Source organism: Mastigoproctus giganteus, chromosome 4 (genome assembly GCF_048544385.1).
Source record: "Mastigoproctus giganteus isolate SK-2022 chromosome 4, ASM4854438v1, whole genome shotgun sequence".
NCBI lineage: Eukaryota > Metazoa > Arthropoda > Arachnida > Uropygi > Thelyphonidae > Mastigoproctus > Mastigoproctus giganteus.
Window position 1 is genome coordinate 88,304,869 of NC_143578.1, and position 24,045 is coordinate 88,328,913.

A 24,045-nucleotide genomic window follows, 5' to 3' on the forward strand; every position below is an offset into this window, starting at 1 on the left:
TTCGTTTGGCAACGCTGTCGCCCACTATCTTCAAGGTCGTTTTTCATATGTTATCGATATACGGTGCGACGGCGGAGAATGAGAGCGAAAGATGAACAAAATTCAACTTTGCTGCTTTTATGTTTTTTATATCAGTGAAGGGGAAACACATTTCACCATAATAACGTAAAAACCAACACAATTCCAGCTATCGGTATAATCGCAAATGCAATTAGATCGAGTTTACTACCAGTTTATAACAGATTTCACTAGCCGAAACGCAACTGGATTTTTATTGTTTTATGGTAGTAACCCCTAGAAATGTGAGGTGTTAATAGTGTATCTCTGCCTTTATGGTGTTGTTTATTCAGTTGCTACATGCGCGCAGCTTTGTTTATGCGTATCAAGCGTGCCTCCTCGTTTTGTAATTGTGCTTTATTCCCTAAAAATGAGTAAAATACTTAATTAAAAGGTGTGAAAAGGAAGCGTCCTGGTGAAGACACTGCAGATTCAGAGAGAAAAAGAAAAGCGATTATCGATAAACAGAGGCGGACTGGGTCAAAAATTCTTACCCAGGAAAATTTATAGTGGCCTCATACTATGGTTTATGGCAAAAATCACACTGGCCCACCGGGGTTTCCCCGGCAAAGGCTTATGGCCAGTCCGCCTCTGTCGATAGAGAAAAAATATAAAATTGTGAAACGCTTTGAGCGAAATGAAAGACCATGTGATATTGCACGTGCTACAGGCCTAAACGAAGCAACGGCGAAAAGCACATGACAATTGCAAACTTGACAGGTTGAAAATTGAAAAGGGCTCAATTGAAAAGGGCTTAAAAATTTTAGAAAACAGACTCCAACGAAGAACGCGTTATAGCTACAAAGCAAGGAATAAAAAAATTATTAGCTTGCTACGAAGAAATTCTGCTTGAAAAAAAGAAGTCTCTGTGTCGTCAGACGAATTTGTTAGATTTTATGAAGCCATCGACATCGAAATAACTTTTTAACGTAAGTAATTTATTTTTTAATACATATTTTGTATTAACATGTATAAAGAACTGCAATTTTATCAATATTTTTCTTCTAAACTAGTGTTTTTGTTAGTCCTTGGTCCCAATTAAGCAAAATTTATATGTATTTATATGCAAAGTTGTACCCCGACTTACGCGAATTCGACTTACGCGATTTTCGTCGGACCCACCTATCGTGTAACTTCGGGGTATTACTGTATTTAAATTCTATACGGTGGGATCAACTGATGATGTTACCAACAGCAAATTCAAAATGGGAAGCATTCAAAGAACTTATCTTGGAAACTACTAGACTTTACATAGTAGAAATATGAACAACTAAGAAATATTGTTCATATTTTAGCACTAAATGGATATCAGATGAACTAATCAGACATATGGCAGAGAAGAAAAATGCATGGGATACATATAAATTAATGGGTGACATGGAAGCCTATGATAGATATAAGCTAGTCTGTAACCAAGTCACAAAGGAGATTAGGCGGGCAAAAGCAGATTATGAGAAATCCTTGTCAAAGGATGCAAAGAAAAACAAAGAGTTCTTTACCTATGTAAACTCTTGAGGGAAAGGGATGAATCATATTTGTCCACTGGATATAGATTCATCCTGCTCAGGTGGCTAACAAACTAAATGAGTATTTTCCATCTACATTCACCCATGAGGAGTTATTCAGGGAGGGGAATGCCAGAGGTGAGTTAAACCCTGGCAGTGAGCTAGATGATTTTGTAATAACTGAGAGGAAATTGGAGGAGAAATTGTTGAAGATAAACAAAAAAAAGGCACCCAGGATGGATGGGATCTATCCAATTATATTAAAGGAGGCAGTAAAGGAAGTAAGCAAACCCCTAGCCATAATTATGAGAGCTTCTTTGGACTCAGAGGAGGTACCCTTGGACTGGAGATGTGCAAATGTGACCCCAATTCACAAAGGATCAAAGGGTGACACAAGTAATTATAGAACTGTTAGTTTAACTTCTATTCCAGGAAAATTAATGGAGGCACTGGTTAAATAAGCACTGCAGGATCATATAGACAGGACTTCAGTTATGATTCGGTTACAGCATGGTTTTTTTAAGAGAAAGTCTTGCCTGACCAATTTGATTGGATACAATGATGTGGTCACAAAGGAATTGGATGCAGGGAATAACTTTTATATCATATATTTGGATCTTAGAAAGGCTTTTGATACTGTTGCACAGGAAGACTGCTGCACAAGTTGGAACAGTGTGGCATGGGAGGCAAATTGCAGCTATGGATAAAGGGATGGTTGAGTGGGAGAAGACAGAGAGTGGTAATCAATGAATGCTGCTCATCGTTAACTAATGTTATTATTGGAGTTCCTCAAGGTTCAGTGTTTGAGTTCATTGTTGTTTTCTGTTTTGTTTATTTGTTTATTTGGTTTTTAGGAGCATTAGCAACTAAGGCCATATTGCTCCGGGAATATGCGGTGGTCATTCCCTGACTTTTCCGCATCCTCCGTATTTAGTGGTGACGGGCTCGAACCCCGGTCTAATCAAGAAGCGTGTGCTACGCACTGCTGCTCCTTCCCACCTGGCTACGGAGGCGCCGATTTTCTGTATTTATAAATGATATTGATGATGGTATATTAAGCTTAATATCCAAGTTTGCAGATGATACGAAGGTTGGCAGGGTTGTTAAAGACACTTTTCTAGATCCTGTTGCAGTACTCTGCTGCAACAGGGTCTGGAAAAGTTGAGCAGATGGGCTGAGATGTGGCAAATGAGGTTTAATATTGACAAATGTAAAGTACTACCTATGGGAAGCACTAACCCCAGAGTGACGTATGAACTCTGTGGTACTACACTGACAGTGGTAGAGAACGAAAAGGACCTGGGGGTAATTATGCAGGCAGATATGAAGTTTTCTGGGCACTGCAGATGGTCTGCAAGAGTAGCTCATAGTGACTTGTCAATAATATTCAGGAATTTTTCTAGCAGAGATAAACAGGTGATTATCCCCTTGTATAAGGCTGTTACTGTATACAGGTCTGAAGGTCTCATTTTAAGAAGGATGCAGAGCTGTTGGAACGAGTACAGAGAAGGGCAACAAGATTAATGAATGGAACAGAGGGTTGCTATTACGAAGAAAGGCTTATATTTTGCAAATTTCAGTGTCGCGAGTCTAGGCACCTGTGAGGTGTATAAAGCCTTGAATGGTTTGAGCATTCTCAATGTTGATGGAATTCTTCCTCGTGGTCAGAATAATCACCTGAGAGGGCATAAATTCAAATTGAAGAAAGACAGATGTAGGATAGATGTGTGGAAGTTTGCCTTTAGCCAGTGGGTAGTTGTTTTGTGGAACAGACTTTCATCCTTTGTTGTGGAAGTTGATTGCCTAAATAAATTTAAAGCTGAGCTGGACAGCTATTTGGAACAAACAGAGGGGTGAAATGGGAGCGTTTTTTTTTTTTTTTTTTTTTTTTTTGGCTGATGCTGCATAAGCCTGCTTTCTTGCATCATATGCCTCTACTAATGCTAATGAATTTGAATCTGTGCCCCCTCAAGTTCTTAATCTGAGCAAGCAGAAGGATTGCGTCAGTATTCAGCCTGCTGAAACCATTGAAGGCCTTATACACCTCATTCAGATCACCTTGCAGGTGCCTACTCTCCAGGTGCTGCAATTTGCAGAACTTATGCCTTTCTTGGTAAGAGCACCCATTTCCACTTACCAATATTGTTGGTCTTCTTTGTACTCATTCTAGCAACTCTACATCTTTCCTAAAATGAGGCCTCCAGGCCTGTATACAGTATTCAAGGTGTGGCCTGACCATTCTGCTAACAAAAATTCCTATATATATCATTGACAAAACTCCATGACCTGCTATGGTAGCTAGTCTGCACTGCTCATCGAACTTCATATCCCACCTCTTTTTCATTCTCCACCTCCCTCAGTGTAGTACCTCACAGTTCGTAGCTTTCACTTGGGCTACTGCTACCCATATGGAGTACTTTGCATAAGTCAAAGTTAAACTTCAGTTGCTACTTCTCAGCCCAACTGCCTAACTTTTCTAGATTCTGTTGCAGTAGCATACTGTCTTTACTGTCACTAACAACCCTGTCAACTTTTGACATACCTTCAAGCCTTATATATCATATATACCTTCAAGCCTTATATAATGATATCGTTTGTCGATATCATTGATAAATACACAAAACAACGGGCCCAGCACCAAACCCTCCTGGAATCCACTAGTAACATTAGACCATGCAGAGCAGTGTCCATTTAGTACCACTCTCTGTCGTCTCCCACTCAACCATCCCTTTATGCATTGCAGAAACTTGCCCTTAATGCCATACTGCTCCAATTTTTACAGCATCCATGTGCAACAGTATCAAAAGCTTTTCTGAAATCCAAGTACATAATCTCAAAATTATTTTTTGCATCCAGTTCCTTTGAGACCACATCATAGTATCCAATCAAATTGGTCAGACAAGGCTTCCCCTTAACAAACCCATGCTGTGTCTGAACTGTTACTGCAGTCTTGTCTAGGTGATCCTGTATCACCTCTTTAACCAGTGACTCCATTATTTTCCCCAGAACAGAAGTTAAAGTAAGGTCTGTAATTATTTTTATCACTCTTTGCACCCCCTTAGTGAATTGGGTACACACTTGCACATCTTCAGTCCATGGGGACCTCCCCCGAATCTGACGTTTCTCCCATAATTATGGCTAAGGGTTTGCTTACTTCCCTTGCTGCCTCCTTCAATATAATTGGATAGATTCTGTCTGCTGAAGGTACTTTTTTATTTTTAAATTCAACAATTTCTCCTACACTTTGCTCTCAGTTATTACAAAATCACTTAGCTCCCTGTTAGAGTTTGATAAACTTCTGGCATTTCTCCTCCTTGATAACTTCTCATATGTGAATGTAGATGCAAAATACTCATTCAGTTTATCAGCTACATGAGCTCGATTATCAATAGTAAAACCATCAATGTTAAGTGGACTAATCTGATTCATCCCTTTCCTTCTAGAGTTTACATAAGTAAAAAACTCTATGCTGTTTTTCTTAGCATCCTTTTTCAGAGATTTCTCATTATCTGCCTTCACTTTCCTAACCTTCTTTGTGACTTGATTACAGACTAGCTTATAGCTGACATAGGCTTTTGTGTCTCCTGATAATTAATATGCATCCCATGCATTTTTCTTCTCTGCCACGAGCCTCATTAATTCATCTGACATTTATTTTGGCCTGAACCTTGAGACTATTTCTTAGTTGGTATGAAAAACCTAGTTGCCTCCAAGATTAAGTCCTTGAATGCTTCCAATTCAGAATTCACCTTTGGTAACATCATCAATTGATCCCACTGTATAGAACTTAAAAACTGTGTGAGACCACTGTAGTCACCTTTACGAAAAGAAAAATCCTTCCCTTTACCCTTGATGGTAATTGCATCTTTAAGTAAATTCCATATCAGTACACTGTGATCACTGTCACCTAGTGTTTCCTTTATTTACAAATTCTTAATGATTGAATAATCACTGCTGATAATTAGATCAAGAGTATTACTCCATCTGATTGACCCTCGAACATGTTGCTATAGAAAACAACCTTCCAATAAATCCACAAAAGTCTTGTTAGCGTGCGAGTGACCAATTCACAAGTTCCAGTCAATATCTGAATAGTTAAAATCCCCCACTACAAGACATTCTGCTTTTTCTGGCCAACTCTATTTCCCTGTACTGTTCATTGTACTCATCAGCCATTAGGGCTATAATATACTCCCACTGTCATTTTCCCTTTCGCAGTGTTTATGTCACACCATACAGACTGAACCTTGCACTGTCCACCCATGTCAACTGGATACACTTCCTTAGATTTTATGTTTCTTAACTAAAAGCATAATCACTCCTCCCTTCCTACCCTGTCTATCCTTTCTGTACACATTGTACTCTCCAAATTCCAATTCTGCATTTCTTACATCTGTGTGACATTACATCTCTGATATTCCAACAATATCTGCCTTTGTTCTCTTGACCACACCTCAAATTCATCAAATTTATTTACTAAACTCCTAGCATTGGTATACATGCAAGTATACATGTACCTGTTCTTACTCTTAGTTACCCTAACACAGCCCATGTATATACTTGTTCCATGATGACTCTCATCAGTCATTGAAATCTCCAGCACCTTGCTTTCCAGGCTTCTGTGCATTTCAGTAGCAGCTGTGCAAGAATCACTTTCATCTCTGCCTGCAGCTATTGTTAATCTATTCATTTGTGAATCCCACCAAGCTATAAGTTTTCCAACCCACCTCACACTGCCCCGATAGCATCAGCAAATATTCTTGCAGCCTTTCTATTTAAGTGTATCTCATCCCTGTAGAAACAATCTCTCCTGTTAACAAGGACAGACCACTCTGAGGAAAAATTATACCCCTCGAGCCTTGCCCAATCTCTTCAGGGCCAATTTGATTGACAAAGCTCTCTTCATATACTCCTTCTTATCATGTCTGGGCAGAATTGCAGATACTTTCAAATTTAAACCTGATTCACAACTTTTTTTTCAGTATTGACCTGTACCTGTTAAGTAAATCTGCAGATCTCCTACTCTTAATGTCAATAGTGCCAATTCAACCACATCACCTTGTGAATAACACTTTGTGCCCTTAAAAGTTGATATCCACTCTACAACTTCATCAACTTTTGCCCCTGGCAGATATAGCCTGGCCCTATTTCACCTAGCCTTTTTGCACAAACAATATATTCCCATCTCCCTGACAATAGAGTTACCGACCGTAACTAGCTCCTCTGTGGAGCTGAACATTCTGCCCTGAAGATTGCCGCTGTGTTGTCTGATGCACAAGCGTGAGCTCTTCATTGAGTTGGGCAGCTTAGAGCTTGATCTTGTCCTCCATTTTAATTTCTTTGAGGGCATCTACCCTACTCTTCAAACTCCTAGAAGCCCATCAGAATGCTGAGTTGGCCTTTAATTTCTTGACCTTCTCTGCACCTAGTACACATAAAGACGTCCTTCTTGGCTAGTTCATGTCCTGTTCCAGAGAGTTCCACAAATATTTTACAATTTCCACATTTTTTTAGGTTGTGATGTATTGGAGAATTGCTCCCTTCAATTCTCCCCTGAGCTACAGCACTCCAGCTACTTTGTGCTTGTTACTTTGCCACTCTTGTCTGGAGCATTATTTCCGTTTAATACTATTTAATTGATTAACTATGAAAATTAATAAGGTTAATAAATTTAATTAACAATACTATCCTAAGCTAATTCAGTGATATGTATTACACTATCTAGTTCTTACATTATACCTTACACTTTCAAGTTACACTATACCACAATGATTAAAACCCAACAAATGAGTAAAACCTTGTAACTACTTATTTATCATGATTAAAACCATACTATTCTTCTGCACCACTGGTTACATACTATGATATTCACGCTGAAACACCAGCATAACACTTTCACTTCTGCCTGCGACTATTGTTAATCTAAGTGTCTGCAAATTTTTGGTTTTTCTGAAATAACTTTTTCTTTTTTGTTTAAATAATTTAACATTAACCTGGTTGATTATTAATGTGATTAAATATATCTTTATATTCATATTGATTCTAATTTCCTTTTTGGTCAAAATTTGGAAATGAGAAGGCCTGCAGTTGAAAATTTTCAGCCCAAGGAAGTTGTTAAAGAGATTACTAACAAAATCATTTTGGCATGTTCAATAAAAATAAAATAAAATATCATTGATTATAATTTCCTATGTTGAAGCTACATGCTGCCTACATTTCTTGATTGCAGGCTTGCATTTCCAAATTTTTACTAATGGCCCAGGGGCAGACCCTGCTTTTAGAATAAAAGATAAGTTATTTAGAGAAATTGGTTGAAAGTATTGACTATCTGTTGGTGCTTCAGGCTGAAAAAGTTGTCACCGTTTACTTTCTTAGAAATTTCCAACTAAGTTAATATAACACAATCAATTGAATTCAGTATGAAAATATTAAGTAATGTCATTTTATTTACTCAAAAAAATATGATTTTATTTTCCCTTTAAGTGTTTATACCAAGATTTGAATGGATTATTAGTTCCCATGTTCTACATCATAATCTTTATGTTCACATTTATTTTCTTAAAAATGAGATGCAGTTTTGACTATGATGTGCATTTTGGTTTTTCTGAAATAAATTTTTCTTATTGTTTAAATGGGTACATAATTTCCTTTTCACTACTAACATTTGTTTTTTTCCCATGTCTTTGATCAATTCATCAAATAAGACTTATGCATTTTTTTTTTGATGTTTCCTTTTTTTTCCATAACACTGGCATGTTAATCATAGTACTGTCTTGTTTACTTCCATGTTCATGATTCAATACAGGTAAACTCTCAATTTAACAGACTAATAGGGGGGGGGGGGAGAAGGAATGTCCATTAAAGCCGAAAGTCTGTTAAATCGAATGTAACCTTGGGGCGCATTTTTTATTGTTCTTAATGTAAAAAAAGCTTTAATACAATATACAGTACTGTACAATATAAAATTATGTTGCAATTTGGCCTTTGAGTTACAGATATCAGAAACAGTTTGTTTTTTTTTTTTATCTGGTAAATTTCACAAACATGTGCTACTGAGACACCTTGTTCTAATTTCTGTGCCACGTTTAAGTTCACATGCTTTCTTTTAACTCCTCTATTTCTTGATGCCATTTTAAATTGTAAGGATTGCAAAATTATTTAATAAATAAAGTCACAATTCAGAAATCACAGAAACACTCTGTACAACAGAGTTATACACAGAAACACAACCTGACCACACGATAAGTTGAGGCAGACTGAGACCAAAACAAAACGAGTCTGTAGACCTGCAGTTTAGTGTCTCAAGTCACATTCAGCTTGCAAGTCACCGCCTGCTCTTATCTGTAATCTGGGAAAACAGCTATTTGAATACGTTTTCAGAAAGAATAAAAAACAATTTCCTGAATTTGATTATAAAAATAAAAGTAGGTAATTATCAAAACAATAATGGAAATAGGTAATTATTATTAATTTTTAATTAATAATAACACTGAAGTTTTGTATAGCCTAAAAAAAATAATATGGTTGAGATTAATATGTACATTACTGTATTATTATTTATCCGGTCTGTTAAATCCAAAATCCATTATATCGGGCTCTGTTAAATCGAGGGTTTACTGTATTATTATCAAGTATTTCACCATCTGTTAGTTGATGAACTACTTATGCATTATTGTCTATATTGAAGCATTATTTGGTACTGTCTTGCAGTTTATTTTGTAAAATTTGTAGATATACCTTTGGCATAAAACAGTAATTCATTAACCAAACTCTTTCGTCAAATGCACACTATTCTCCAACAGTCAGTCTGGACTTGTCATTGATGAGCAGAATTTTTAAAAATGTCTTGTGAGATACTGTATTATGATTATGTATTATGATACTGAGTGTATGTGTATTATGTATTATGATACTGAGTATATGTGTATTATGTATTATGATACTGTGTGTATGTGTATTATGTATTATGATACTGAGTGTATGTGTATTATGTATTATGATACTGAATTATCCAAACAGCATCCACATCACTGAAACCATTTATGAATGCAGCTATATCCTAGACTCTATTGATAGTAATCAGTATGGATCTCATAAATTATTCTTGTAGTGTCAACTTATCAATCACGAATATGCTAAATACCTGAATTATTCGCGCGCGCGCGCGCGCACACACACACACACACACACACACACACACACACACACACACACACACGATTGTTGATGGGAACAAATGGGTGTTCTTACCAAGATACTTTAGTTCTGCAAATTGAAATCTCTGTATACTAGGCATCTGTGAGGTGATCTGATTGAGATGTTTAAGGCTTTGAATGGAATGAGCAAGTTCAATGACTATAGTATTCTTCCTCTTTCTCAGACTACACATATGATGAGATATAAATTAAAATTGAGGAATGATGGTTGCAGAATAGATGTGAAGAAGTTTGCCTTTAGCTAGCAGGTGGTTTATTGCTGGAACAACCTTTTATCTGTTGTTGTGGAAGTTGATAGTTTGAATAAATTCAATGAAGAACTAGACAAACTATTGGAAGGGAATGGATATGTGAAATGGAAATTTTTTTTTTTTTGGCTGATGCTGTACGAGCCTGCTTTCTTGCACCATTTTCCAGTACTTATACTAAATTCAATTTCGTTGATTATTTCTTATGAAGATTCTTTAAGGACAACATGTACAGGAAAAATTCACATTTAGTTGAGGAAGGGAAACTGAAATCACTGTTTCTCTATAGAAGCTGTGATTTCAGTTACAGTACAGAAAATTCTAAACTGCTTGTTTGATTCATAGTATCATATATTGAATGTTGTTATATCAGGCATCGTATTGTAAGAAAGAAACTGAAATCATGGCATGTTATTTAACTAATTGATACAGGTATTCCCAAAGTCTGCTTCACTTTTTAGTAATATTATGCTAATAAATTAAATTCAGTTTCATCACTATGCTCATACATTATTCCTGCAATAAATAAATAATATTACCATTAGCATAATATATATATATAATATGTAATGGCAGAACAATACTTTCTGTAAAACTCTAATAGGTGCTTTTTAAACTATCAAATTTGATATTGAATACATGTTTAGAAATTGTATTGAAACAGTTTTCTTAAAATTTATTAAGAATTGAATACTTTCTGGAAATGCTTTCAATTAATATAAAAACAATTGACTTTCAACATCTTGAATATATATATTTGCAATATTTCATGTAGAAATTTTTGTTTATTTGCAACAGACCTTTGCTCATAGTTGGCCCCACAGGCACAGGAAAAAGTGTATATATTCAGGATAAATTGATGAATGGGTTAGATCAACAGAAATTTGTACCATATTTTATTGCTTTTTCTGCCCAAACTACTGCTGGGCAAGCACAGGTAAATTTATATTTATATTATTTTTATGTTACTTAAATTATTTGAAATATATTTATAAATCTATAAATAAAACAAAAAAGTAGAAATTAAAAAAGAAAACTCTGCTTATGACCCTAAAAATACTTGAAATTATGAAACTGTTGTACATCCTTTTCCTATTACTTTTTTTTTTTTTTTTTTAATTTGTGATATTAGCATTAGTTGAGGCATATGATGCAAGAAAGCACACTATACAGCATTAGCAAAAAAAAAAAAAAAAAAAAAAATCCTTCCCGTTTCACCCATCCAGTCACTCCAAATGTTTGTCTAGTTCAGCCTTAAATTTTTTTTAAGCTATCAACTTCCACATCAACAGATGGAAATTTGTTCCAGCAATGAACCACCTACTGGCTAAAGGCAAACTTCTGTACATCTATTCTGTAACCATTCTTCCTCAGTTTGAATTTATTTTGAATTTGCTCAAAGTCATTCAAAGCCTTAAACACCTCAATCAGATCACCTAGATATTAGGCCACAGAAAACCCTAATATAAAAATTATAAAGGAACTAAACTCTTTTAAGTGTTGTTATTTGGCTGGAATCTTCTCTGAAGTGATTGTTGGAACTTTTTTTTTTTTTTTTACCATAAATGTTACTTCTGACAACTACAGTAGTAATTAGTTCATATAAAATGCTGGGGACTCTAATAATTATTTCATGTTATTGTGAAATGATTATTACAGTTATAATTATTAAAATTTGTTAACATGAATTTTGTATTAAAAGTGTTTCTCATTATGGAAACTTTCAATTTTTAAAATCGTAGCAAAATTGATAATAATATCAGTAAATGGGATATAATTAAAATAATAAATAATAACATCAATTAAATGAACAAAAAAATTAGCTGCCATGTACTTACCTTTTTACTAATCATATACTATTATACTATACAGGGTACTGCACAGTAATTTTACCAGCATTTTCTTTCTATACCAGTGACATTAACACTACTTTTTTGTAATAAAACCTGTGATTTTTTCTGGATGGCATTTTCAATTATTTTTTTCTGCTCCAAATTATTCCAAAAAGTTCTAAATTATCCACCATTTCATGCACATTTTCTTTGTCTGAGTGAATGTTCAAAAAATGGCATACATTTTTTAATATTCTAAGAAAATCTTTAACACTATTTAATAATTCAATAAGAACATAGTCAGAATGAATATCTAAGCTCTTCTGGCTTTGACCATCTAGTGGAAATTTGTCTGTACTAGGAAATGTACTACAGAGAATTAAAAACAGCAAGAACTGAAGAATTTGAAAAATTGATCATGTGTTATGCTTGAACATTTTGCAAAAATGTGCTAGAAATTTTTTTCTTAAAATGAGACTAAAGGACACTTAACTATTTTGAAAATAATGCATACCTTTTTATACTGAAAGGACATTGAAACAGGACCACCTTTCAAATATCAAGTTGGAACTCCATGGCCTTGCACACATCATGGTATGGATGTTGTAAGGTGTGGTGATCGACATCTCCAGAAACACACCTGGAGATAATGATCACTATACACTATTTATGAATCATCCCACAATTGTCCATTGGAGGTTCTGCATGCCTGACAGCTTGTTTGACCCCTCATTCCCATAGGCTTTCAGTTGAATTCAGGTGAGAGGATGTTTGAGAGCCACTAGAGGATTTACTTTCATTTATGTTTGTCCACGTAGAGGAGGGTGAAGTTTTCATAAAACCATTCCTACTCACATGTTACTTGGCAGCATGGTTCAGTATTCAGGTGAGAAGCAGCTGTCAGTGAACAGGCGGGGATATCAAGTCAGCCATCTGCAGTATGTCAAATAATCTTGCTGAAAAGTGTTCTAGACTTCTAATTATTTTTCATGTGGCCATTGTGCCACAATGACAGTCCAGCAGCATGAAATGTGGAAGTCATCTCTCACCTGATTCATCCACCATCAGTTTTGTACCACAAGTGCAAAGTTTTGTTTCAAGCCCGTCACCACCAAATACGGAGGATGCCGAAAGGTCAGGGAATGACCACCGCATATCCCGGAGCAATATGGCCTTAGTTGTTAATGCTCCTAGAAACCAAATAACAACAACAACGCAAAGTTTTGTAAAAGCTGGTTGTTTTATACCTTGTCTACCATATTTAAAATAACTAAATGCACAAGGCATAATACATTAAGAGTTTAATATCTATATAATATCGGTGTGTAGATACACCATAGACAACTCTTTAAAAAACTACAAAGTAGTTGTTATAGGCATCATTTGCTCTTTCTCATATTGTGCTCTGCCTTCACGACGAGTTGCCATGATATTGCACTACCTCGAATAAGTAACGCTTCACTAATAGAGAAGACTATTGTTACATATTCTCAGTGAGTACCACCACCCAGACATGTTTCAAGGCTATTGTGAATTTAATGTGGAAAAAAACCCATTGGACCAGATCTATTAAATCAAACAAATGAATTATAAAATTCAAACCATTTGTCCCTATTAGACTTAGAAAAGCAAAAAGGTAGAGGGAAAGTAATAGTAGTAGTGGAAGAGGAAAAGAAATATGTCGAAGAATGAAAGGGACAGTAACTCTTCAACTCACACCACTCAAAAACTCAAATTCCTCCAATAGGTAACGCTTCCCCAGTAGAGAAAACTGTTGTTACCCATTCTTGGAAACTCTGTGAATATCAGGCTCCCCAGACATGTTTCAAGGCTATTGGCCTATCATCAGTGGGTGGGGCAGGTACCCTGGTATTGCAGACATAACGACCCAGTTGTGAAGATAATCACACAATATGAGAGATGCCAAAAGGTGTATATGACAATATTTAAAATAACTAAATGCACAAGGCATAATACATTAAGAGTTTAATATCTATATAATATCCGTGTGCAGATACACCATAGACAACTCTTAAAAAAACTACAAAGTAGTTTTTTTAAGAGTTGTCTATGGTGTATCTACACTATATTAAACTTAAAAAACTACACAGTAGTTTTTTTAAGTTTTTTAAGAGTTGTCTATGGTGTATCTACACACCGATATTATATAGATATTAAACTCTTAATGTATTATGCCTTGTGCATTTAGTTATTTTAAATATTGTCATATACACCTTTTGGCATCTCTCATATTGTGTGATTATCTTCACAACTGGGTCGTTATGTCTGCGATACCAGGGTACCTGTCCATCCACTGATGATAGGCCAATAGCCTTGAAACATGTCTGGGTGGTGGTACTCACTGAGAATATGTAACAATAGTCTTCTCTATTAATGAAGCATTACTTATTCGAGGTAGTGCAATATCATGGCAACTCGTCGTAAAGGCAGAGCACAATATGAGAAAGAGCAAATGATGCCTACAACAACTACTTGTCTACCATGTACATTGACTGTTGACTATGTTCATTCAGCCAAGCTTTATTCCTGTGGTATGGTTTCTTTGCTCACATTAGAGTAATTGATCCTGTGTCACTGATCTTTCAACAAAACAGGATCACTGTCTTTTCAGTGTATATGACAATAAAAAATGTATGTTTACTTTTGGCACACTAAATATATTTAAACAATTCTTAAAATTACAAATTGTGCAATTATACTTTCACAGACTCGTAGAATAATATTCCTATATTATTGAATCAAACCCTATTTTTTTATTTATTTCGTATGATGTGATCAATACACAAAGGAACCAGTTTTTTCTTGCTTCCTTCGTGTATCATGGCCTGGATATCCAACGACAGTTCAACTTTGGATATCCAAAGTTGAACCAACTTTGGATATCCAAAGTTGGTTCAACACCATCGTGATATCCAGCCCGAGGCGGGAATCGAACCCGTGACCTTTGGGTTGCCAGGCAGGCGCTTTACCTACCCGGCTAGCCCGGTCGGCATCAAACCCTATAAGCTGTCATGACACTGCTCAGAGAACTTCATATCTGATTGCACAATTATCCGTTTTTTGTTTTTTTTTTTTTTATTTTCCACTACGCTGAGTATGGTACTGCACAGTATGTTATTCTGGGATTACTTCTATCCATATGAAGGGTTTTTTTTTTTTTTTTTTTATTAGAAGCATTAGCAACTAAGGCCATATTGCTCCGGGGTATGCGGTGGTTATTCCCTGACCTTTCCGCATCCTCCGTATTTGGTGGTCACGGGCTCGAACCCCAGTCTAATCAAGAAGCATGTGCTACGCACTGCTGCTCCTGCCCACCTGGCTCAGAGGTGCCCTATATGAAATACCTTGTGTTTGTCCATGTAAAACTTCAATTTCCCCTTCTCAACCCATTTGCCTATTTTCTCTAGGTGTTGTTGCTATCCCTGATTCCTCTCATTAACTGAGCTTGTATCATCAGCAAACTCAGACATTAAAGTTGATATGCCTTTATCAATATCATTAATAAATATTAACAAGTTTGTTAATATATGCAGTGTGTTATATTTCAGACTCATTAGCAAATAATAATAATTCATGATTTATAACAAAATAATTCAATCCATCAACATCAGAATATCTTACAGAGATTCTTAAAATATTCCAAGTAAGCACTCAAATCCTGTTCCAAATTTATAATAATATTTCTGTAGGAGAAACTGGAAAGTTTCCCCTACAGAAATATTATGGGAATGCTGTGAAATTGGAATTAAACTTAGACCCATCTTAGAGTCCAACATAATATATGTTAAAAGTTAGGCAGCACTCTGCATTTTCTTGTCGATTAATACAAAAACTTATTTTATACAAAAATACTTTAAAACTTATTAATACAAAAAAACAAAAATCAGCATAAAACTTTCATTTATGCTGATTTTTGTTTTTTTTTTTTGAGGGGGGGGACAAGGGCTGCAAAATTGTAACTGGACCTGAAATTTTCCCAAGGTCCAACAGAACATAGGTTAGAAAATTGGTCTCTATTCAACTTTTTTGTTCTAGAGTAATACACAAGATATACTTTTATTTATACAAATAAAGATCTTTTCATTTAAATGAATAGAAATGTTATTAATTTATATGAATAGATTTGTGTTGTTCTGGGGAGGGCAGGAAAGGATATAATTGATCTTAAAAACTTTCTGCTGGGACCAATGAAAATGTACTAAAAATGTTATTCCAATTAAACTTTGTCTTATTAAGTAATGTCTAAACATCTGATTACAAGTTAGATAATGAGTTGAGTTTGATTTCAGGTGTATACTGTTTTTTTTAGTAAAACTAATTGAATTTTTTTCTTTTTCTGTGATTAGCTGAAATGAACAGTAATGAACAGTCTTCTTATCAATTAATTACTATGATTATAGCTGTATAGAACACTTAATAAAATTATAATTTATATTCTTAAAACTTAGCTGTTCAATTTCAGTTGCAGCTGTATAATATTTATTATTCTCCTCTATACCCTTTTTTTTTTTTAAATATCTCTTTTCTTTCTATATATGTATTTATTCACAGACAACACTACATTCATGAATCTTACATAAAAATACATGCAAAGCACGTACAGACTGCCTAAAGCTAACAGTACTGAACTAAAACTACATTTAATCTATGAATTTCTGAATTTCTATTTGTGCAATTTCAATGAAATTTGGGATTGCTTGATGTATCTTTCTATATTAACCAAATATAAAATTTCATGAAAGTATGTCCAAGACGAGCAGTGCCCATTAATAACCACACTCTGGCTCCTGCCATTTTACCGATCTGATTTCCTTTGTCTCTTTATTAGTGGAATTTGGCCAGAGTAGCCCTTGTTCCCACACATGTTCGATCGGATTTAAGTCTAGTGATTGTGCTGGCCACGGCAGTTGTTGGATGTCTTCAGTTTCAAAATATTCCCCCACCACTTGAGCTCTATGTGCAGTGCCATTGTGGTGCATAAAAAGAAAATCTGGGCCAACTGCACCCCTAAAAAGTCACATATAGGGGTCAAGTATCTGTTCTCGGTATCTCTTCCCAGCTGCAGTACTCCTATCAAAATGGAGGGGTGCGGCCATTGATCATTATTTCGACCTACATGAGGATACCATCTCCACCATAAGTGTCCCTTTCTCTGATGTTGGACATGGCACTGCATTTCTTGTCTCCAGATGAAATAACATCTAGTCTGTTTGCAGGCTAAAACAGGACTCTCCAGAAAATCACTGTATCTCATTTGTCAGGCTCCAAGTGATATGTTCATGGGACCAGTTTCTATGAGCTCTGTGTTGGTTTGGGGTCAGTGAGAAATAAATTCCTTGCATAGAATCCACTTGAATTAAGCCGTCTTAACACAGTCCAGTTGGAAGTGTTTTCATCTATGGCTGCAGCAACCTCAAGAGATAGTTGGTGACAGGGCATCATAGGAACTGTCTTGCTGTTAGAGGCAGATAGTGGTCTGTTCTGGTTGATGTAGCCCTCGAGTAATCTTGGCCAGCTCATGTGATGGTTCTTGTCTCCTGAAACTGCTTTCATAGTGCCCAGACGATATTGCATGACACATTAAGCCAATGTACCTCCTGTGTCTGCAGCTGCCCAGCTACAAGTCATCCAATGGCCTGCCATCTCAAAGAATCATCTAAATGATGATGACTTGCAATACCAAGTGAGTATGAGCAAGCCAAAAAACGGGAATGAAGTAATGTTGTTGCAACCCGTGTTCTTATAGTCATGTAATTTGCATAATGTGCAGCTCAGTAAGGTGGTGGGGATCGATTTCTGTTGGATACTTGAAATTTGCATGCCAGGATGCCTATTATATCAAATAAACACCTTTGGCTATAAAATATTCATGAAAAATATTTTGTTCTGTTAATTTTATCAAGGAGTGTAGTATAGCAGTATACTGCAAGTGGATAGCATTAGATAGTGCTGAACTAATTCACTGTTAGTTAATGTGCCAAGTTTTGCCCAATAGCATGTTGTTCTTTAGTGTGATCACTGTTTAAGTGTGTTTCTGTATCTTGTGATTTTTTAGCCAAGTAAGATGTGAACATTAAGGAACAGCGAATTTGCATGAAGTTTTGTCACTGAGCTTGAGAAAACAGCTTTGGAGACTTATGTAATGCTTAAGCAAGCATTTTAGGATGATTCTATGAGTAGAACAAAAACTTTTCAATGATATTCACATTTCCAAGGCAGTCAAACTTAAGCTGAGGATTTTGAGTGTTCAGGTCGTCTATTGTCAAGTTGAAGGACTGATGAAAATGTTGAAAAAGTGCAAACATCATCCATGAGGATAGATAGCATGTGATTTAACAATATTTTTGACATTTTAGACTTATCGCATGGTACATGCTGACTCATTTTAACTGAAATTGTAAAAATGAGGCAGATTGTTAAAAAATTTGCACAGTTTGCTGAGTGACAAAGAGAAACAGAACTGCTGGCTTTCTGTATATGGGGACCTACTAGCATAGAATGGAAAGAACAGAAACTTCCTAACCAAGGTCATAACAGAGAATGAAAGCTGGATTTGTGATTATGACCCAGAAACAATGTCCTCCCAGCAGAAAGTCCAACATCTCCATGTCCAAAAAAAGCAGGGCAGGTGGGATCAAATATCGAGAGCGTGTTGATTGTTTTCTTCAACAATGAAGGATTTCATCAGGAGTTCCTTTCATTAGAAAACTGTAAATCACTATTTCTGCATCAGGGTTCCCAAGGCATTAGAGGGAAGATGTCAGGAGAAGACACCCTGAAAAATGGCACACTCACGATTGGCTTTTGCAGAATAACAACATGCTAAGCTAAACAGCTTTGTCTGTCCAGCAGTTTTTAGTCAAGAATAAAATAGCAGTGGTTCCACACTCTCCCTGTTCTCTTAGCCTAGTCCTGTGTGACTTCTTCCTGTTACCCGAATTGAAAATCCAGTTAAAGGAATGAAAATTCTAAGACACTGTGCAGGTTCAAGCTGAATCACATAAAGCATTTGATAGGAGTTCTAAAGATATTTCAAACAGTATGAAAACAGCTGGGATTGATGTAAAAACTATGGAAGGAACTACGGTGAAGGGAAAAATGGCAATGTATAACTAATATAAGTCTAAATTAATTTTATTGCCCCAGTCCAGAAACTTTTGGCTCATATCTTGTATATTCTTAGTTATGCCAACTAAGACTCCACAAAAACAGGCTGATTATTTTCACTGCACATTTTTTCCCTGTACAGTAACATAAATTAAATTTGCTCTTCACTGTTCTTAATAATTTCTGACTTTTGATTCACCCTCAACTACACCTATTTGCATTGAACTCACTTTTTTAATTTTAAAAATAGCTTACTGATGAATTTATGGCTTCCCGTGTGGCTTATCACCAGCAGCTAAATGACCTGCCTGTTCTTAGTAGCACTTGAATAAAATATCTTAAGCTAAATTCCAGTTCAGCCAACTTATTTTAGTCATTATGTGAATGAAGTTTTATGCATCACCTCTCTTCCTCATTACATTTCGTGGGTTTAGTGTCAAACAACGTTAACTACAAAATCATTTTGTAGTTGATGTTTTCGAAATTAACCAAAAAAAAAGTCATTTGACATTTTCTTGGTTTAATCAAAATGTATTTACAGCCTAAGCTAAGTTAATGTTGTTTGACACTAAACCCTCAATTTATAGCCGTTCTCATTTTGTATTTAGAGCACTTGCATTTATATAAGCATTAGCATTAGTAGAAGCACACGATGCAAGAAAGCAAGCTTATACAGCATCAGCCAATATGTCAGTAATGACCAAATTCATATTACATGTGAGGGATGCTTGGTGGTATTCTAATGGTGGTATATTTTATTTCAAACTATTATGCTGAAAAGAGATTGAAACATTCTTTATTATTTACCAACTTGAAAGAAATGCAAAGTAGGTTTCATTAGTTTTCTACTTAGAATTTCTTGTTTCTTCTTCCTTCCTCTCCTTTTTTAATAGATTTCATTAATATTTTAACTATCAACTTTTCTTCTGTTTGACTAATTATACTGTAATACTTTCCCTGTATATGCAAAAGATGACTTAAGACTTTAAACATAGAAAATTATGTTTAAGGTGATAAAAATTATGGGACAACCTTTGAACACACACACACACACACACACGGTGCCTCTGTAGCCAGCTGGGCAGGAGCAGCAGTGCATAGCACACGCTTCTTGATTAGACCAGAGTTTGAGCCCGTGACTACCAAATACGGAGGATGCGGAAAGATCAGGGAATGACCACTGCATATCCCTGAAGCAATATGGCCTTAGTTGCTAATGCTCCTAAAAACCAAATAACACACACACACACACACACACACACACACACACACACACACACACACACACACACACACACACACACACACACACACACACACAGTCCTATTATAATTATTTATATTTATACTCATTCCTGTAATTTTTATTAAATAAATAAACATTTCTGTTTGAAATGTTTTTAAATTGTTTCTTTGTGACTATATGGTGCAAGGAAGCCTGAGGCTTATGTTACACCAGCCATAAAAAAAATTCCCGAGTTACCCTAAGAGAGAGAGAAGTAAAAGGGAATCACCAAGAAAGAGAAGAATGATGATATCCAGCTCAGGACCCTGGATATGCTGGCACATTATAGCCTTAGTTGCTAATGCGCCAATAAAACCCAACAACAAACAAACAAACAACCCTGGATATGCCAAGCCCATACTCACCAAATGTGATCCCTTGAACTTCTTCTTCATCATGAATAACATTTTTTAAAAATAGCCAAATTATTCATCCTTCGAGATATTTGGCAAGAAATTCAGCAGTCACAAAAAACAACAGAAATAAGTCCAATTTTTATCCTTCTTACAAAATCTGTTATAGTAGTATTTTCACATTTTAATTATTTTATTTTAGGATCTTATAATGTCAAAACTGGAAAAACGAAGAAAAGGTGTTTTTGGCCCAACATTTGGGAAAAAATGCATTGTGTTTGTTGATGATCTGAATCTTCCTGCTGTTGAGATTTATGGTGCACAGCCTCCAATTGAGCTCTTAAGACAGTATTTTGATCATGGACTATGGTGGGTGAATGGTCAAATTTTATGTTTTAATGATATTATATTATAGCTATTATTACTCCTTTAAAGAATTAGTAATAATAATGTTTTGAAACAAAAGTAGATCAAATTAGATAAAGGAACAGATATCTATTTTTGAAGGCTATGCCAATATCTATTTTACAAATAATTTCCTTTTTCTACTTTAACAGATAAGGCAATTATTTAAAAAATAGATATTGTCATAGCCTTCAAAAATAGTTATTTTCACAAAATTAGAACAGCAATTACTATTTTATTTAAAAAAACTAAAAACTGTTTTTCTTTATTAATAAGAATGTAAAAACTTCTTATTCAATTAAGCTACTTATTTTATTTATTCCTTAATTTATTGAAATTCACTAGCCAGCAAGCTCACACCAAGTTATATAGTTATAGATATTTCAGATCATCTGAAATTATTATTTGTAGTAGCACTGGCAAATTATGCAAGGAAGCAAGCTTGTACATCATCACCAAAAAAAAAATAATAAATAAATAAAATAAAATAAAATAAAATATTACCTATTTACCTCATATGATCATGTTAATGGTAGTTTGTTTCAACAATCACTTGCTCTCTGTCTAAAAGCAAATTTTTATACATATCCTGCGGCCGTCCTTTTTCCATTTATGACCCCTTGTGTGCAATGTCTGAGAAAGATTTAGAATACCATCACATTAAATTTAGTCAGCAGTCCATATAAAACTTTAAATGCTTCAATCAATTATGCTTTTCAAGCTGTGCAATTTGCAGAACTGAAATCTTTTGTGGTAAGAGTAAGAGTATTCTTGACTGATCGGGTCAAGAAATGCACAGTTTTCTTAAAATAAGGCTTCCATGCCTGTATGCAGTACTCAAGATGGAGCCCAAGAATTCATTGCCCTGTGTAATGGGATAATCAACTCATTGTCCCTGCTGGCAACATTCCTGTATATCATCAACATTACCTCATGAGCTGTTCTAACAGCCTGCTGCTCTGTTCATAGAACTTCATGTCAGACTACAATTACTCCAGTCCCTTTCATTCTCCACCATCTTGAGTGTGGTACTAGTTACTTGGTATATTGTTCTTGTGGATTTGCATTTACCAATGTTAAACCACAGTTGCTACTTCTCAGCCCATCTGCCTAATTTATCTTGACCTTGATTCATGTCATTAATCATCCTGCCAACCTTTGAATCATCTGCAAACTTAGACAGTAAGCTTGATATACCTTCATCAGTGATATTAATAATACTGTAAACAATAACGGGCAGAGCTCTGAACCATCAGGAACTCAAATAATAACATTAGTCGAATCCATTAGTCCAAGAACATTGCCCATTTATAACCACCATCTATCTTTTTCCACTCAGCTATCCCTTTATCCATTACAGTAATTTGCCCCTAATGCCATACTGCTTCAGTTGGCACTGCAGTCTTTCATATGGAACAGCAATATATCAAAAGCTAAAAAAGCTTTTGATATATGGCTGTTCTCTGTTGTCCTCTGATTCAGACTGTGATTCAGAGGACAATCAGTTGTCCTCTGAATCACAGTCTATTGAAATGCACTGCTTGTTTAATGTTTATGGGGCAATCAGGAATGGGACATGATATGGCCAAGGGGATTATTACTTGGCATTATTATGGACTTATATGAGAGCTTGAAGGACAGGGTGGATGCCCTCGAAGGATTTAAATTGAGGGGCCAATAAAGCTCTCAGCTACCCACATCAATGCCAGAGCTTGCACGTGAACATCACGCAACACAGCGGTAATCCCCAAGGCAGAATATGCTGGTCCCATATGAACAAGTTGTTGTAGGTGAATCTATTGTCAGGAAAACAGAGAACATATTGTGCAAAAAGGATAGATGGAAGAGGACCAGGGTATGTTTGCGAGGGGCAAAGGTTAAAGACATTGTAGGGCAGATATCATCCTTTAAGGGCACAAAGGGTGATATTGTTGTACACGTTGGCACTAATGATATTAAGAGTAGGAGACCGGCAGAATTACTTAACAAGTACAAGACAATGCTGAAAAAAAGCCATGAGTTAGGGTTGAATTTTAAAGTGTGTGCAATTCTGCCCAGACACAATAGGAGGGAGTATATGATGAGAGCCTTGTCGATCAATTCAGCCTTGGAGAGATTTTCCGAGGCTCAAGGGGTAGACTTTTTCTCAACTTGGTCTGTGCTTGTTAACAGGAGAGACTGCTTCTACAGGGATGGGATACACTAAATAGAAAGGGTGCAAGAATATTTGCTGATGCTATTGAGGCAGAGTTAGGTGGGTCGGAAAACTACTAGCTTGGGAGGATACATTGACTAATAGATTAACAGTAGCCGCTGGCAGAGGTAAAAGTGATTCTTGCACTACTTCTATTGAAATGCAATTGAGCAGCAGCCTGGAAAGCAAGGCAATGGGAATTTCCAGGAATGCTGGGAGTCGTAGTGAAACATATAAATATGTGGGCTGTGTTAGGGTAACTAAGAGTAGAAACAGGTGCATGTATACTTCCATATACACCAATGCTAGGAGTATAGTTAATAAATTTGATGAGCTTGAAGTGCTAGTCAAGATATCAAAGGCAGCTATTGTTGGGATATCAGAGACATGGTGTCACACAGACATAAGCAGTGCAGAACTGGAATTTGGGGAGTGCAATGTGTACAGACAGGATAGACAGAACAGGAAGGGAGGAAGGGTTATGCTGTTAGTTAAGAAATGCATAAAATCTAAGGAAGAGCCCCCAATTGATGTGGGTGGATGAAGTGGACAATGCAATGTTGAGTCTGGTGTAACATACGCACTGGGAAATGAAAAATGAGAGTAGGTATAGGCCTAATGAATCTGATCAGCAAAATGAGCAATTGTGCAGAGAAATACAGTGGGCCAGTAAATTAGAGTGTCTTTTAATGGGGGATTTTAATTTCCCGGATATTGACTGGAATTTGTGGATTGGTCGCTCACACACTAGCAAGGCTTTTGTGGATTTATTGGATGATTGTTTTCTACACCAGCATGTTTGGGAGGCAACTAGAAGGAGTA

General features: G+C 35.8%; 1 protein-coding gene across 1 annotated transcript in view; it reads left to right on the forward strand.

Annotated features, from left to right (window-relative positions):
- LOC150086891 (dynein axonemal heavy chain 7-like) overlaps positions 1 to 24,045 on the forward strand; it is a 1,233,418-nt gene that overhangs the window by 456,522 nt on the left and 752,851 nt on the right. Inside the window, exons 26-27 of the mRNA XM_090372313.1 lie at positions 10,825 to 10,963; positions 20,827 to 20,993. Of these exons, the coding sequence (XP_090228439.1) occupies positions 10,825 to 10,963; positions 20,827 to 20,993 (306 nt within the window). The remainder of the gene's footprint in view (positions 1 to 10,824; positions 10,964 to 20,826; positions 20,994 to 24,045) is intronic.